Raw genomic sequence first — 15,849 nt, 5'->3', positions numbered from 1 at the left:
CATGGATCTCTTTAAGGGAGTCAGCACTGGAGAGAGGCACAAAATGAGAAGTGGGGGAGGAGAGAAAGACTTTTTGTTCTGGGAGTGCCTGAAAACAGGGGTGAGTCCTTCATCCTCATTCTAACCACTGCCCCCAGCAAAGAGGGGACTTTTTTTTCTCTAAGAGAGGGAGGTAGGGGAGGGGCAGAGGGAGAAAACAGAATCTTATGCAGGCTCCACACCCAGTGCAGAGCCCAAAGCGGGGCTCGATCTCATAACCCCGAGATCATGACCAGAGCCAAAATCAAGAGTTGGATGCATAACTGACTGGGCCACCCAGGCACCCAGGGACTTTTTTTTTCCATTCCATTCACACAGGAGGTATAATTTAGATTTAAAAAGAAAAGATGAGTGTGTTTAAGCCCAGCCCACTCTACCTGGATTACTGACACAATTCTTTGGAATCAAATAAATTAGTCATCTGGTTCATGTGAACTCCATCAACCTCTGAAGTTACTACTCCCTTACATGCACTGACTCTCCCAACAAAAGCTACTATTGTTGCCAACCAACAAAATCATCTGCCTTATCTTGGAGAAGCCAAATGTACTACCTTAGTAAAAACCTGACTGGTTCAACAGTTTCCTTGGCAAAGAGGGAATAACTTTACTAGAATTAAAACAAGACTTTAAGTTTACTTCTAGCTCATCCTGGCAAGTCAATAAGTAAGCTGATACTTACAACAGGTAATGTTTTATCCTGAATTAGTAGCACAAAGAATACAAAGTCTTTTCAAGTTTCTTCCTTACTGGAGATGTAAACTGATCAAACTGCAAAATTTTCAGTGTTTATTTACAAGACTCATTCTGATATTTATTCATAAAAAGACTTTATAAGATTTTGAGTGTGTGAGGTAACAGATTTTCAAAGGTCATCTCCAGGGCTGCCTGGCTGGCTCAGTTGGTAGAGCGTGCAACTCTTGAACAGGGTCGTGAGTTCAAGCCCCACGCTAGGTGTGGAGCCTACCTTAAAACAAACAAAAGCCATCTCCAGAAGTAGATGGAAAGAAGTAAATTTGGATTAAAGGAAGAAAGAACATTGCAAATGCTTCAACCACCCAAGAAATTTTTAGAGTTCTAAACATATTCACTATTTCAACTCTTCTTTATGTACACCACAGGTGACGCTTTAGGTCTCCATTATAGATACTCTCTCTTTTTTTAAGTAATCTCTATGCCCAACATGGGGCTGGAACTCTCAATGCGAGGATCAAGAGTCACATGCTCTACCAAATGAGCCAGTGCCGCCATTATAGATATACTCTTTTTTTTTTTTTTTAAGATTTTTATTTATTTATTTGAGAGAGAGAGAATGAGAGGGAACACAAGAGGGAAGAGAGTCAGAGGGAGCAGCAGACTCCCTGCCGAGCAGGGAGCCCGATGTGGGACTCGATCCCGGGACTCCAGGATCATGACCTGAGCCGAAGGCAGTCGCTTAACCAACTGAGCCACCCAGGCGCCCTTATAGATATACTCTTAAATCACCAAATCAATGTTGTCTGTCAAAACTCTGAGTAGTCTTGCCAATGCTCAGGGTCTCAGTTAATGTGAGTTACTCCCAAGGAAGCTGGGATATGGATAAACACAAGTTAAAAAAAAAAAAAAAGGCCACTTTTTCATTTAAGAAACTAGTTATAAATAAAGTGATAAGAACAAGAGGTCTCATTTGAGTCCATTGAGGTAATTCCAGAGGGGAGTTAGGCACAACTATACTTGTGTCTGAGTTGGATAAGCCTTCATTAAATGATCAAAGAAATATGGCTAGCAGATAATCAGAGACACTGCTACTTACTAAATATATGACAGGCTTTGTGTCAAGCATTTTACATAGTATCATCCCTTTTTACATAAAATAATTTCAAGTTTAAAATAACACTTCGAGGTAGGTATTTATTATCTCTACTTCCCAGATGATGAAACTGAGTCTCAGAGAACTGCCTAACTTGAAGTAATACTAAGTGGCAGAGTCATTTTTCAAATCCAAGCCTTTGTGATTCCAAATCTTGTGCTCCTTTCTAGGCTAAAGGGCTCTAACACCGAATTAAGTACACTGATGGAATTCAATGTGGCTACTTTATCCAGAAAACAGATACTAAGCAAAGAATAAAAAGATCTTATTATTTGGGCACTTAAGAAGTAGGCCAGGGAAATAACATTTCTTCACCCTCACTTCCTTTCAAGAAAGGGCTCTATGAAGCACTCTAGGTATATTTTACCTCTGTATCCTCTGTGGTTCCTGTTCCAGCTGAACTTGTAACAATCCCAAATCGCTCCTTCCTCTTTTTCAGTTTTTCATCATCTTCAGACTATTCAGGGACAAAGAAAAGAATTGAAACAAGCTAGCCTCCCACTCATGAGATAAAAGAGAATGAAATTATAACTTTTTTTTTTTTAAGATTTTATTTATTTGACAGAGAGACACAACAAGAGAGGGAACACAAGCAGGGGGGAGTGGGAGAGGGAGAAGCAGGTTTCCTGCTAAGCAGGAAGCCCGATGTGGGGCTCGATCCCAGGACCCTGGGACCATGACCCGAGCCAAAGGCAGACTATGACTGAGCCATCCAGGTGTGCCTGAAATTATAACTTAATGGTCACAATATGCCAGCCAACCTTGTGCCAAAAAGTAAGGATCACACAAACAAAAAATAGACAGGAAACTGAATAAGGAAGCATATAGTATGTTGTCCCTAAGAATGACTAAAAACGGGCTCCTGGGTGGCTCAGTTGGTTAAGCGTCTGCCTTTGGCTCAGATCATGATCCCAAGGTCCTGGGATTGAGCCCCACGTCAGGCTCCCTGCTCAGCGGGGAGTCTGCTTCTACCCCGCCTTCCCGCTCGTGCTCTCTCTGTCTCTCTCAAATAAATAGATAAAATATGTATGTATTAAAAAAAGAAGAATTGGGGCGCCTGGGTGGCTCAGTGGTTAGGCATCTGCCTTCGGCTCAGGTATGATCTCGGGTCCTGGGATTGAGACCCACATCGGGCTCCCTGCTCCGCGGGAAGCCTGCATCTCCCTCTCCCACTCCCCCTGCTTGTGTTCCCTCTCTTGCTGTGTCTCTCTGTCAAATAAATAAATAAAATCTTAAAAAAAAAATGACTAAAAACTTAATTTTAAGTAGTACTTCAATATTCATAAGACACATGGAATCAAGAAAACATAAGAAATACCCATACAACAAATTTCTGCAGAAATTCTTGTGGTTCAGAGATATGGAACACTAAGGCTTCGGTAACATCTGAGGACAAAAGGTTGGTAAAAGGCACCCAAACTACTTGTTGAACACTGCTTACAAGTTCCATTTACTTGCCAAGGGATGGAAGGGAAAGAGGCCAGAGTGGTATTTCTGAAGAATGTACAAAAGAAAGCCAAGCATTATGAATGCCCAGCAGTGTCACAGAAGGCTCTGAATGGTTTGAAATGATTGGGGGGGGGCTGGGGGGTGCAGAGGGAAGGGAGAGAATTCTAAAGCAGACTTCCCACTGAGTATGAAGCCCAATGCAGGGCTTGATCCCAGGACCCTGAGATCATGACCTGAGTCAAAATCAAGAGTAGGGAGGGGGGCTGGGTGGCTCAGTCAGTTAAGTGTCTGCCTTCAGCTCAGGTCATGATCTGGGAGTCCCAGGATCCAGCCCGAGTCAGGCTCCTTGCTCAGTGGGGAGTCTGCTTCTCCCTCTCCCTCTGCTCCTACCCCTGCTCCTTCTCTCTCTCACTCACTCTCTCAAATAAATAAAATCTTAAAAAAAAAAAATCAAGAGTTGGACACTTAACCGACTGTGCAATCCAGGTGCCCCCCAAAAACCTATTCTTGTTTATAATAATCAGAAATTAGGGATGCCTGGGCGGCTCAGTCAGTTAAGTGTCTGCCTTCGGCTTGGGTCATGGTCCCAGGGTCCTGGGATCCAGTCCCACATCGGGCTCCCTGCTTGGTGGGGAGCCTGCTTCTCCCTCTGCCTGCCACTCCCACTCCCCCTACTTGTGCGCACTTTCTCTCTCTGACAAATAAATAAATAAAATCTTAAAAAAAATTAAAATAATGATGAATAATATTACAGTCACTAACATCTGGGTGCTCACTTTGTGCCAGGTACTGTACAAAGTTCTTTACATGCGATATCTCATTTACTTATTTTTTTTAGGTTTATTCATTTATTTATTTATTTTTATTAATCTCTACACCCAATGCGGGGCTTGAACTCATGGCCCCAAGATCAAGAGTCGCATGCTTTTCCAACTGAGCCAGCCAGACACTCCTCATTTACTTCTTATAATAATCTCAAACATAGTAGGCACTATGACATACAGAGTAGGTCCTACGACTAAACCCATTTCATAGATAGGAGACTTGCAGAAACTAAGTAACCTGCCCAGTCTCACAAGTAGTAAGTGGCAGAGAGCCAGGAATGGAATCCAGGACATTTTACTTATTTACCATCTCCTCAGGTATCTCACATAACCCTTTCTTTGGAAGAATAGTAGCAGAATGGAAGAAGTGCTTAATTCCCAAAGGAAAAAGGATCACTAGGATCCTTGGCTAAAGGCGGCTGTAAACTAGTTCGACCACTTCCATATCACTCCAATAACCTGTGTCAATGCTAGGACCCCATCCCCTTCCTACCATAACATATGCCTCCAGTTTATAACTATCTGGGATCTAGGGAAAGGACTCCAGTTTGTAATCCTGCACTAAAGATTTTCTCCACTGAATTTGTTTCTAATTTTGCCTGCCTACTCCATCTGTTGAATTGTAATAAAAGAATTAGGAAGATTTCCAATGAACATAGCCCTCGTATATTTTTCCTTACCAAAGTTACTAGGAAAAGTTTTCTTTAATTTGTCTACCACCATTAAGATAAAGTAAGAGATAAATATGGAGCACTCAAAATGAAAATCTCTATAGACTATTCTAGATGAAATATTTCCATTTCACTAAGTCTCCAGGCCAAGCAGAGTGTTAGGAGTAATAAAAGGAGCATCCCATATCCTTCTTGAAGAAAGGCAGGACTAGACCCTATACTGCTGAACTACTACTACATACTTTTTAAAAATTAATTAATTTATTTATTTGACAGAGAGAGACACAGCGAGAGAGGGAACACAAGCAGGGGGAGTGGGAGAGGGAGAAGCAGGCTTCCCGCTGATAAGGGAGCCCGATTGGGGCTCGATCCCAGGACCCTGGCATCATGACCTGAGCCGAAGGCAGACGCTCAATGACTGAGCCACCCAGGCGCCCCAACTACATACTTATTTTCATTCAGTTCAGAGGTAGGGTTATTTCAGCAAGTTCAAATCACAGAGAGGGAGATGGTACTTTCAAAACCCAGATGTTTTTTCAGCACAAACCCTGGGGCCACTCCCTTCACAAATCTCATCACAAAGCCTATGTCTATTTAGAATGTGTGGGACAGCCTTTTCTCTGGTTCTCTATTTTGCTACAACCTGAAATAGGGATTTTGACTTCCAAATTAAATTTTCTGTGCTTCCTTTTGAGCTCAAAGGTGAGGAAAGACAGAGGGAGGAAAGAAGAGAGGGTACACTTCTCTAGCCACTAAGGCTAAGGTCAGAGAGTTCTCCATGAGTTTCCCTTTTTAATCAGACCTTTGGTGTCTCTCCTGGACATCCAGGCAGAGCATCTGCTACAAATCTACCAGGGTCTCTAGGGAAAAAAATACAATACAGATCCTCCCACCCCCCTACAAACAGCCTGCCCACCCCTCACCCGCAGAGACCAGTGAGGGTTTTATTTATTTTGTGCATGCCTGCCCTTCCCTCCCTACCCAGAGCCCCTCAGCTTCCCTCCTAAAGCCTCTTTCCCCCTTGCCCTGCAGGGAAAGTGCACAACAGGCCCAGTAAATCAACACAGTTCTAATGATCTCTCTCACTTGACCCTTCTAGCGTGACGGTGTCGCATGGAAACAAACGTACAATAAACTTCACTCCATCTTTAGCTCCTTGCTGACAGGTTTTGATTCATGGGATGGTGAGACCCATCTGAGGGAAATTACCTCGATCAAAACGCATCTCTCTCTGCATTCATCAGGCCAATGCTCCCTCAGGCCATGCTCAAGTGCACAAATGGGGTTGTGCATCTGCAGGCAGCACTGACCCCTCTAGCTCACTGTCATATGCATTTGCAAACCTTTCCCTTCTTCAATCCTCCCACAACCCCTTAACCATTAACAAATCTTTTTTCTTCCCATGTATGCTCCTGTGTGGGAAGAACAGTGCTGGAATCTGGAGTGCCCTTATTTCCTATCAAGTGGAAACTCCTCAAAACATACAACCTGCATTCAAAACCAGAGGAGGAACCTGTCCTCATTGACTAAACACAGGCCTTGGATGTTCAGATTGATCCATTTACTTTACTTGCTCATCTTCTCACTCAAAATTTAAATAGCAAGCCAACTAACTGACATCAGTAACTTCAGCATACATAATCCTCCTATCTCCCAATAGCTGCCTTGTTTTTCTTTTTAAAAGTTCATGGATAAAAATGAGAAAAAGAGTTGTGCAAAAGAGGAGAGAGCCCATATACAAAGCACAGGATGGAAAGCAGAACATAATACAGCCAAATACCCCCATGAGTCACTATCACTGTATTTTCCATCATGGAATAAGATAATTCTAAACTGAGCTCTTCAGACAATATCTTCAACTTTTCAAATTCACTTTTCTTCTTGTTTCCCTTTCATATTTGGAAAATCCTCAGGCAACATAAAGCAAACAATGCTTGCTGGAGGAAAAGATTGAGACATTCAAGGCTGCCCCAAGATACAAATTACATGTGTGAAAGCACGGCTCAGAATATAGGGATTCATAAAAGTACTCAATAAATGGTAGCTATTATTTCTACTGCGACCTTTCTCCTGGTCTTTGAAACAAAGTGTGAAAACACCAACAAAATTTTGAAGCTAACAATGTCATTCGTTCATCTTCTACATTAGAAGGAAAGTCATCAAGGGGCGCCTGAGTGGCTCAGTCAGTTAAGTGTCTGACTTTGGCTCAGGTCATAATCTCAGGGCGCTAGGATCAAGCCCTGCAAGGGGCTCCCTGCTCAGCGGGGAGTCTGTGTGTCCCTTTCCCTCTCTTTCTGTCTCTCCCCCGCTTGTGCTCTGTCTCTCTCTCAAGATAAATAAAATCCTTTTTTTTTTAAAAGACTTTATTTATTTATCCGTCAGAGAGAGAGAGAGAGAGAGAGAGAGAGCACAAGCAGGGGGAAGGGCAGGCAGAGGGAGAAGCAGATTCCCCACTGAGCAAGGAGGCCGATGCAGGATTCCATCCCAGGACCCCGAGACCACGACCTGAGCTGAAGGCAGATGCCTAACCGACTGAGCCACCCAGGCGTCCCTCAAATAAAATCTTAGGAAAAAAGGGGGGAGTGGGGGGATGGGTTAGCCCAGTGATGTGTATTAAGGAGAGCACGAATTGAATGGAGCACTGAGTGTTACACGCAAACAATGAATCACGGAACACTGTATCAAAAACTAATGATGTAATGTATGGTGACATAACATAAAAAAAAAAAAAAAGGAACAGATAAAGACGTGGTGCATATATACAAAGGAAAATTACTCAACCATCAAAAAGAATGAAATCTTGCCATCTGCAACAACATGGACGGAACTAGAAGATATGATGCTAAGCGAAGTAAGTCAGAGAAAGACAAAGACCGTATGATTTCACTCACGTGAAATTTAAGAAAAAAACAGATGAACACAGGGGAAGGGAAGGAAGAATAAAATAGGATGAAAATTGAGAGGGAGGCAAACCAGAAGAGATGCTGAATTCTAGCAAACAAACTGAGGGCTGCTGGAGGGGAGGTGGGTAGGGGAAAGGGATAACTGGGTGATGGGCATTAAAGAGGGCATTTGAGGTAATGAGCACTGGGTGTTATATGCAACTGATGAATCACTAACTAAGAAAAAAAAAGCAAAGTCATCAAAAGTAGGTAAGAATCTTGGGGTGCCTGGCTGGCTCAGTCAGAAGAGCATGTCACTCTTGATCTCAGGGTTGTGAAATTTGAGCCCCACATTGTGTGCAATTACTTAAATGAATAAATAAATAAAAGTTAAAAAAAAGAAGTAGGTAAGAATCAGACCCATTACCAAGACAACAAGAAAATTCCCATAGCTCTAAGGCAAGTAAGTATTTGGACTGATGAGTAGATTTAGGGTTAAAGTGTGGCAGAATAAGTAACCAGCCAACCACAGTCTTCTCCACCAGTGGTACTATTAACCATCTTCTCCTTCTGAAACCCTAAAAAAATCTATGCTGCCAGACTTTACTGATTTCATGAAACTTAATAATTAATGAAAAAAAAAATCTAGGTAATAATCCAAGGGAACAGAGCAAGGATCCAAACTCTAACTCTGCAGATCCAATCTTAGGTACTCTAAAGGTCCCAAATGAATTGCTTTTAATGAATTACAGACATCAGTTTCCACCAACATTTTAAGTAACACCATTAATCCATTCAAAATTAATCCATTCATCCACTAGTCATTCAAATATCCACTGAGTGTCTACCTTAGGTTAGGCACTATTCTGGCATTGGGAACAGAGAGGAATAAAACAAAGATCCTTAATCTCATGGGACTTATGAATTTAAGATTGAGTTACAATAAAGATGCATGCCATTGTTCATTACATTACTGCATTATGAGGACCCATGGGGAAATCTTCTTTCTGGTCCCCAGATGTAGAGTAATTATGTTTTTGCTGAACAACTTGTAAGTTTTTATCTTCTCAACCCTGTGAATCACTATAAACACTTCTAACTGTTTTCCTCTTTCTACTGACAGCTCTAAAATTTGGAGCCATGGGGTGCCTGGGTGGCTCAGTCGGTTAAGTGTCTGCCTTTGGCTCGGGTCATGATCCCAGGGTCCTGGGATCGAGCCCCACATCAGGCTCCCTGCTCAGTGGGAAGTCTGCTTCTCCCTCTGCCTCTGCCTGCCGCTCTGCCTACTTGTGCTATCTCTCTGTCAAATAAATAAATAAAATCTTTAAAAAAACAAATCTGGAGCTAAATGTGTAGTCTCTCTGGCAAGCGGTTTTGAAAATATTTGCTATTAGCCAGAAGTATTTAGGTGAGAGAGAAGTACTGAGGTAAGATCCAAAGACAAGGGGGCGCCTGGGTGGCTCATTTGGTTAAGCGACTGCCTTCGGCTCAGGTCATGATCCTGGAGTCCCGGGATCGAGTCCCGCATCGGGCTCCCTGCTCAGCAGGGAGTCTGCTTCTCCCTCTAACCCTCCCCCCCTCATGTGCTCTCTCTCTCTCTCTCATTCTCACTCTTTCAAAATAAATAAATAAATCTTTAAAGAAAAAAGATTTAAAAAAAAGATCCAAAGACAAGGATCCAACACCCAGATCCCAAGGCAGAAACTTAAAAAAGTACAGTTAGTTACAGGGTTGCTGCTGGTCCCTTAAGAACTTATTCCTCTCTAAATATAATGGGATTAATTAAAAAATACTTCAGTACCCCAAGAAGGAAAAGGAGAGGGAAAGGAAGCACCAAGTTACTACTAGAAATTTTATTTTATTTTTTTAAAGATTTTATTTATTTGTCAGAGAGAGAGAGAGACAGAAAACACAAACAGAGGGAGCAGCAGAGGGAGCAGCAGAGGGAGAAGCAGACTCCCCGCCGAGCAGGGAGCTCAATGAGGGACTCGATCCCAGGCCCCCAGGATCATGACCTGAGCCGAAGGCAGACGCTTAACCGACTGAGCCACCCAGGCATCCCTATTACTAGAAATTTTAAATTAAGGACTCTTGTGAATGGTTTCTATGGCATATATACTGTAGCCAGGAATTAAGTCCCAAATGGAAGATCAGCTGCAACTGGCAGCCTGAACATCATAGATACTTTCTAAAGTGACTGTTTCGTTCTATGGCAAAGAATTCCAAGGATAAGATCTCTACCCAAGATGGAGCAGACTGTAGCTTTGTTATCTTCCAAACCCAACCTGCTTCTTCAAGATACAAATTCTAGGGCGCCTGGGTGGCTCAGTCGTTGGGTGTCTGCCTTTGGCTCAGGTCATGATCCCGGGGTCCTGGGATCGAGTCCCGCATCGGGCTCCCTGCTCTGCGGGGAGCCTACTTCTCCCTCTCCCACTCCCTCTGCTTTGTTCCTGCTCTCGCTATCTCTCTGTCAAGTGAATAAATAAAATCTTTAAAAAAAAAAAATCTCGGGAGAGCGGGCGGGGCCGGGTTCGGCGGCGTTCGGCGAGAACCAAAGTGAGACTGCAGACTGGGCGGGACTCAACAGGGTCGAACAGCCAGGCCCAAGTACTGCCGGGCTCCGAACTGCTCCAACACTGCGGGCCGACTGGGCGCTGACAACCTCCCTGTGAGCTTCTACAAGCTGTCCTAAACTTCGCCATTTGGAGTTACAGCAGTAAAAATGAAACATCTCACTTAATGTCTGGAGGAGTTGTCATTTTGACACTGAGAAGCAACCCCAGTTGCTTCTGTCCAGGTGCAGAGCTTCAGGTGCTGACAGCTGCCACAGGACAGACTGGCCAGAACTCAATTATGTGGCCACCCCTGGCTGCATATGAAGCTGGAAAAAGGGATCTTCATCTTGGACAGTCTTGAGTCTCAGATAATATCCACCCACTCCCAAAGGGAAAGCTTTTATTTAGTTCATTTTTTAAGCTTTAATTTTTAATTTGTATGTTTAATTGTCAAATACATATAAAATCTACCATCATAGCCATTTTTTAATATACAGCTCAGTAATATTAAGGATATTCTCATTATTGTGCAACCAGTCTTCAGAACCTTGTCATCTTGCAAAACTGAAACTCTATACCTGTTGAACAACAGATCCCAATTTCCTACTCCCCCCAGTCCCTGGAAACCACTGTTCTATTTCTTTTTCTATGAATTTGACTACTCTAAATACCTCATAAAAAAAAAAAAAAAATCTCCTTCATCATAACTTAAAAAAAAAAAAAAGATACAAATTCAAGAGAACATTTTTCAAAACTTACTAGTCTTACCCTGAATACAATAAAGAACACCACTCCAAGCTTAGTGTGCCAGGGTTATTTGCTCTGCCAAAAGGAGCCCACTTTGATTTAATTAGCACTCCATGGGCTATGTACTGAAAGCATATATCTTCTTCAATTTTATTACCAGTGCCACTCTGGATCATAAAAAGAAACTAGGAGAGGGGTGCTTGGCTGGCTCAGTCAGTACAGTGTACAACTCTTGACTGATATTGGGGTTGTTTGCGACCCACAAGGGTTGTATAGAGTACTTAAAAAAACAAAATCTTAGGGGCACCTGGGTGGCTTGGTCAGTTAATCATCTGACTCTTGTTTTTGGCTCAGGATCCAGCCCCACCTTAGGCTCTGGCTTGAGATTCTCTCTTCCCCTCTTCCCTGCCCCTCCCCCCCAATAAATAAATTAAAATCTTTTAAAAAAATAAAACAAAATCTTAGTGGCACGTGGATGGCACAGTCGGTTAAGCATCTGACTCTTGGTTTCAGCTCAGGTCACAATCTCAGGGTCGTGAGATACAGCCCCACATCGGCTCGGGCTCACAGTGGAGTCTGCTTGAGATTCTCTCTCCCTCTCCCCTCCCGTTCGCACTCTCTCTCTAAAATACACAAATCTTTATTTTTTTTAGTTTTTTAAAGATTTTATTTGACAGAGACAGAGAGACAGCGAGAGAGGAAACACAAGCAGGGGGAGTGGGAGAAGCAGGCTCCCCGCCAAGCAGGGGGCCCAGGACCCTGGGATCACGACCTGAGCCGAAGGCAGACGCTTAATGACTAAGCCACCCAGGCACCCCCAAAAATAAATCTTTAAAAAATAAAATACAATCTTTAAAAAAAAGAAGAAACTAGGAGAAACAAAACAGTGACCGAATGTAACTTAGGCTTATTTAAGGAACTGTAATTCCCAAAGCAAGAGTATTTACTGAATTTAAATATGAGATATCTTTACTATTCTCAAAGGAGACCAAACGAATTAACCAAGCCAGACATTTTTCCTGGTCAGTACAACAGCTCATTCACACATCATCCCTCCTTACGCATGTGTGAGAAGCAGAAATTACAATCTAAAGAATCCAGTCTGAGATACCTTATAAGCAGAAAAGAGCACTTCAGGGAAGCTCAGGTACTACTATGAGTTGGAGCTGGCTATTCTCCTATAACTGGTTTGTTTGTCTGTTTGTTTGGTTTTTTAAAGATTTTATTTATTTATTTGAGAGAGAGAGCACAAGTGGGGGGAGGAGTAGAGGGAGAGGAAGAAGCAGACTCCCTGCTGAGCAGGGAGCCCAATGCAGGACTCTATCCCAGGACTCCCAGGATCATGACCTGAGCTGAAGGCAGACGCTTAAACCGACTGAGCCACCCAGGTGCCCCTGTAACTGGACCTGGGCTGAGATCAAGAGTCTATGCTTAACCAACTGAGCCACCCAGGCGCCCCCTTGTATGGCTGTTTTAACGACAGCTATTCTGCGCATTCAACACTCTTCAGTGTAAGAGTCTGCTACATATTTCCATTAGGACCTAAACTCTACCACTTTATTTACCCCACTTTAACAGTTACTTTCTCAGAAGTCTTTTCCCTGGAATGATGGGAGAGAGACTGATAGTGAACTAAGATGGTCATGTTTTGCAAAAATAACAAATAACTGTCCCCTTTTATTTTTATTTTTTTAAGATTTTATTTATTTATTTGACAGAGAGAGAGAGAGGGAACACAAGCAGGGGGAGTGGAAGAGGGAGAAGCAGGCTTCCGGCTAAGCCGGGTGCCCTATGCGGGGCTCAATCCCAGGACCCTGGGATCATGACCTGAGCTGAAGGCAGACGCCTAATGACTGAGCCACCCAAGTGCCCCTAACTATCCCCTTTTACAAATGAATAACCATATGAAGATGTTAATACTACTCAGGCCAGTCTGATTTTCTAAGGGAATGTTAGGTAAGAATGAGGCAAAAAGAAAAGAATGGTGCTTTATGTCACTTTCGTGACTCTCACCGCTACATGACTGATGGCAGGATGAAAAACAGAGGCTGGGGGCTTTCAGGCGATGGTAGATTAATAATGACATGGCCTTGACTTCCCTGAGGTAAAGATTATGAAACACTCCAGGGCAAGTGGGCTTCCAATTTCATACTCTCAGGGTGAATGACAGCAACTGATGGTTTTTCTCTCAGAAACACTGCAATGCTTAAACACACAGCTGTCACCTCCCTGCCCCAGTTTCTGAAATTCATTTGAACATGTTTATTCCTGAGCCTTTATGCCAGGCAGACCACAGAACATGAGGTGGTCCTAAAAACTAATGCACAGAGCCTAACTAAGCAAGACAAAAGTGAAGGGCTGGACTAGCAAAGAGTATGCTATTTTAGCACATAGACAGTAAAGAGACACTCCAACACTCCCACACACATAACAAAAAATACACCTCCCAATACAACATCTTACCTAGTCTCAAAAATTTTAACTGTGAGATCAGAATCAACTTTCTAGGGCCAGTAGGGTGCCAGGAACTTTAAAGCTACATGAGATTTAGAGACCACCAGGAACTGTAGGTATCTCCTCCTATCTTTACAGGATTTGAAGCCCCCAAACACAATCAGCTCAGAACCAAACACTCTTCTGAGTCACTAGCTCCCATCACTTTTTCTCTTTCTCCAAAACAAGCTCCTTCCCCCACCCCCACTCCTCTCCAACCCCAGAGGAGGTCGTCTCGGTCTTGCTCTAGCTGATTGTAGGACAAAGCAAGGCAGGTGGAGGAAATGAAGGCTTCACACTTGAGACCCCCGGAAACCAAGTTTCTATTAAAAGTCCCCACCTCCCTCCCTTAAAAGCCAGGAAGCTGCTGCCTTTAAGGATAAGCGATGCAGAGCTGGCATTCAGAAATGTCAAGAAGTCAGTAGAGGGAAGCTAAAAACATTGAGGGGAGGTAAATGCTATCTTAACCAAATATACAGATAATGAAGGGTAACAGTTACCTGAGCATTCAGAAATTAGAATGCACACTAGGAAAGCAGATTCTTTTCACCTGTGAAATCTATCTATCTATGCATCTCTATCTCTATCTATCTTTTAATGTAATCTCTTTGCCCAATGTGGGGCTCGAACTCAAGACCCAAATCTCATGCTCTACCGGCTGAACCAGCCAGGCACCCCACCTGTAATATTTTAAAATGCAGAGTTCTAGTTTCACCCCAAACTAATAAATCTGATTCCCAAAAGGAAGAGCTTAGGGAGATGTATTTTAAAAAGGGTCCCCAGGTGACCCTTATGTGCAGCTATAGTTGGGAACAATTGCAAATGGCTCTGAGAAAGCACAGACCAGTAAGTAAATAAATAAATAAATCTCACCAAGTCCAAGCAAAGTTGCTAGTCCACTCCAGTTTTCCTCCAAAAGCACTAGGGGCCTTCCAAAAAAAGTTTATGCTTCCAGGGTATCTCAGCCACAGGGACGTGAAGAGGAAAAGAGAGCTATGAAGGAATCACAGCTGACTCTAAGGAGCGTACCTGTCTTGCTTGCCTTCATAGAACTCAAGTAGAGGAACAGAAAAACTTTTTTACAAGGGAGTTCAATACAGGAAAAACATGCCAAAACAAGATCAGGGAAAACTTCAGGTATGTAGAGGAAAGACAGAGGCAACTAGGTTGAAGCACATGAAGGTTTTTTTTCACCCCTGCAGAACTGATAGGGAGTATAAGGGGAAATATGAACAAAGTAGAGAACAGATAGGATTTGTCTTAGGGCTTATGTGTTCTGCTCATTCACTTAACAGCACTAAAGAGGTCCATCACATAAGGCCTCTCTCATCTTACAGCTCTCTTCATTTCTAGTTGCACTTCCTCAACTACCTCATACCTAAGCATGAACATGGTAGTGAAAATTCTGTAACTGCCTCCTCTACTCTATACCTCAATGAACTCCTCACCCAGTACTTTTAAAATCCAGACAGCAAGCACTTCAAACACAGTATCTTTCTCAGTAACACATCCTCACTGCTAGGGATTTAAAACTTGTATTTCAAGTGTAGAACACCCTGAAAATACATTTCTATTTCCGTCCTAAGAATCTGATCTGGGGATGAGAAGGTAAAATGTGGTTAAAATACTATTTAAAAAATGTGAGAAAAGAGTAACAAAAAAAAAGGGAGGGGATGAAAGGAGTTAACATTTTCTAGATCTTAACAAGACACCTCAGATTTTATTAAAAACAGAGCCTTTTGCAGTGCCTGGCTGGCTCAGTCAGTACAGCATATGACTCTTGATCTCAGGATTGTAAGTTTGAGCCCCAGGTTGGGGGTAGCGATTACTTAAAAAATAAACAAAACAAAACAAAACAGGGCCTTTGCTAGTTTGCAAACATTACCACCAAATGTTCCCCTATAAAATATCTCCAATCTGATGACCTGCCTCATCCCCCTTCCTATCTCTAAAATACTAAAGGATTTTATCTGACCTCCTTTGACTATCAGGCATGAAAAGCAACTTTGCTATTAATAATGAATATGTAAGAAAATGAACTGTCATGTAATTATTAAATTTTACTTGAAAAAAACTTCACTTGAATCGAACCTATATATATTTTCTTTTTTTAAAAAGATTTTATTTATTTATTTGACAGAGAGAGAGAGAGAGCATGTACATACACAAGCGGGGAGGAGGGTCAGAGGGAGAGGGAGAAGCAGACTCCTCGCTGAGCAGGGAGCCCGATACAGGGCTCAGTCCTGTCCTGGGATCACGACCTGAGCCAAAGGCAGACACTCAATCAACTGAGCCACCCAGGCACCCCATGAACCTATATATATTTTCAAAAATAAAATGT

General features: G+C 42.7%; 1 protein-coding gene across 2 annotated transcripts in view; it reads right to left on the bottom strand.

The window, feature by feature from the left end:
- SARNP (SAP domain containing ribonucleoprotein) overlaps nucleotides 1-15,849 on the bottom strand; it is a 46,153-nt gene that overhangs the window by 823 nt on the left and 29,481 nt on the right. Inside the window, exon 10 of one of the 2 annotated variants that reach the window (XM_025883178.2) lies at nucleotides 2,255-2,344. The exons of the other annotated variant lie outside the window; for it this stretch is intronic. Coding sequence (XP_025738963.1) covers nucleotides 2,255-2,344 — 90 coding nt within the window. The remainder of the gene's footprint in view (nucleotides 1-2,254; nucleotides 2,345-15,849) is intronic. 2 annotated transcript variants of the gene reach the window in all.

Source organism: Callorhinus ursinus, unplaced genomic scaffold (genome assembly GCF_003265705.2).
Source record: "Callorhinus ursinus isolate GAN/ISIS: 27379988/994484 unplaced genomic scaffold, GSC_fseal_2.0 scaffold14, whole genome shotgun sequence".
NCBI lineage: Eukaryota > Metazoa > Chordata > Mammalia > Carnivora > Otariidae > Callorhinus > Callorhinus ursinus.
This window is presented reverse-complemented; position numbering and strand designations above follow the sequence as displayed.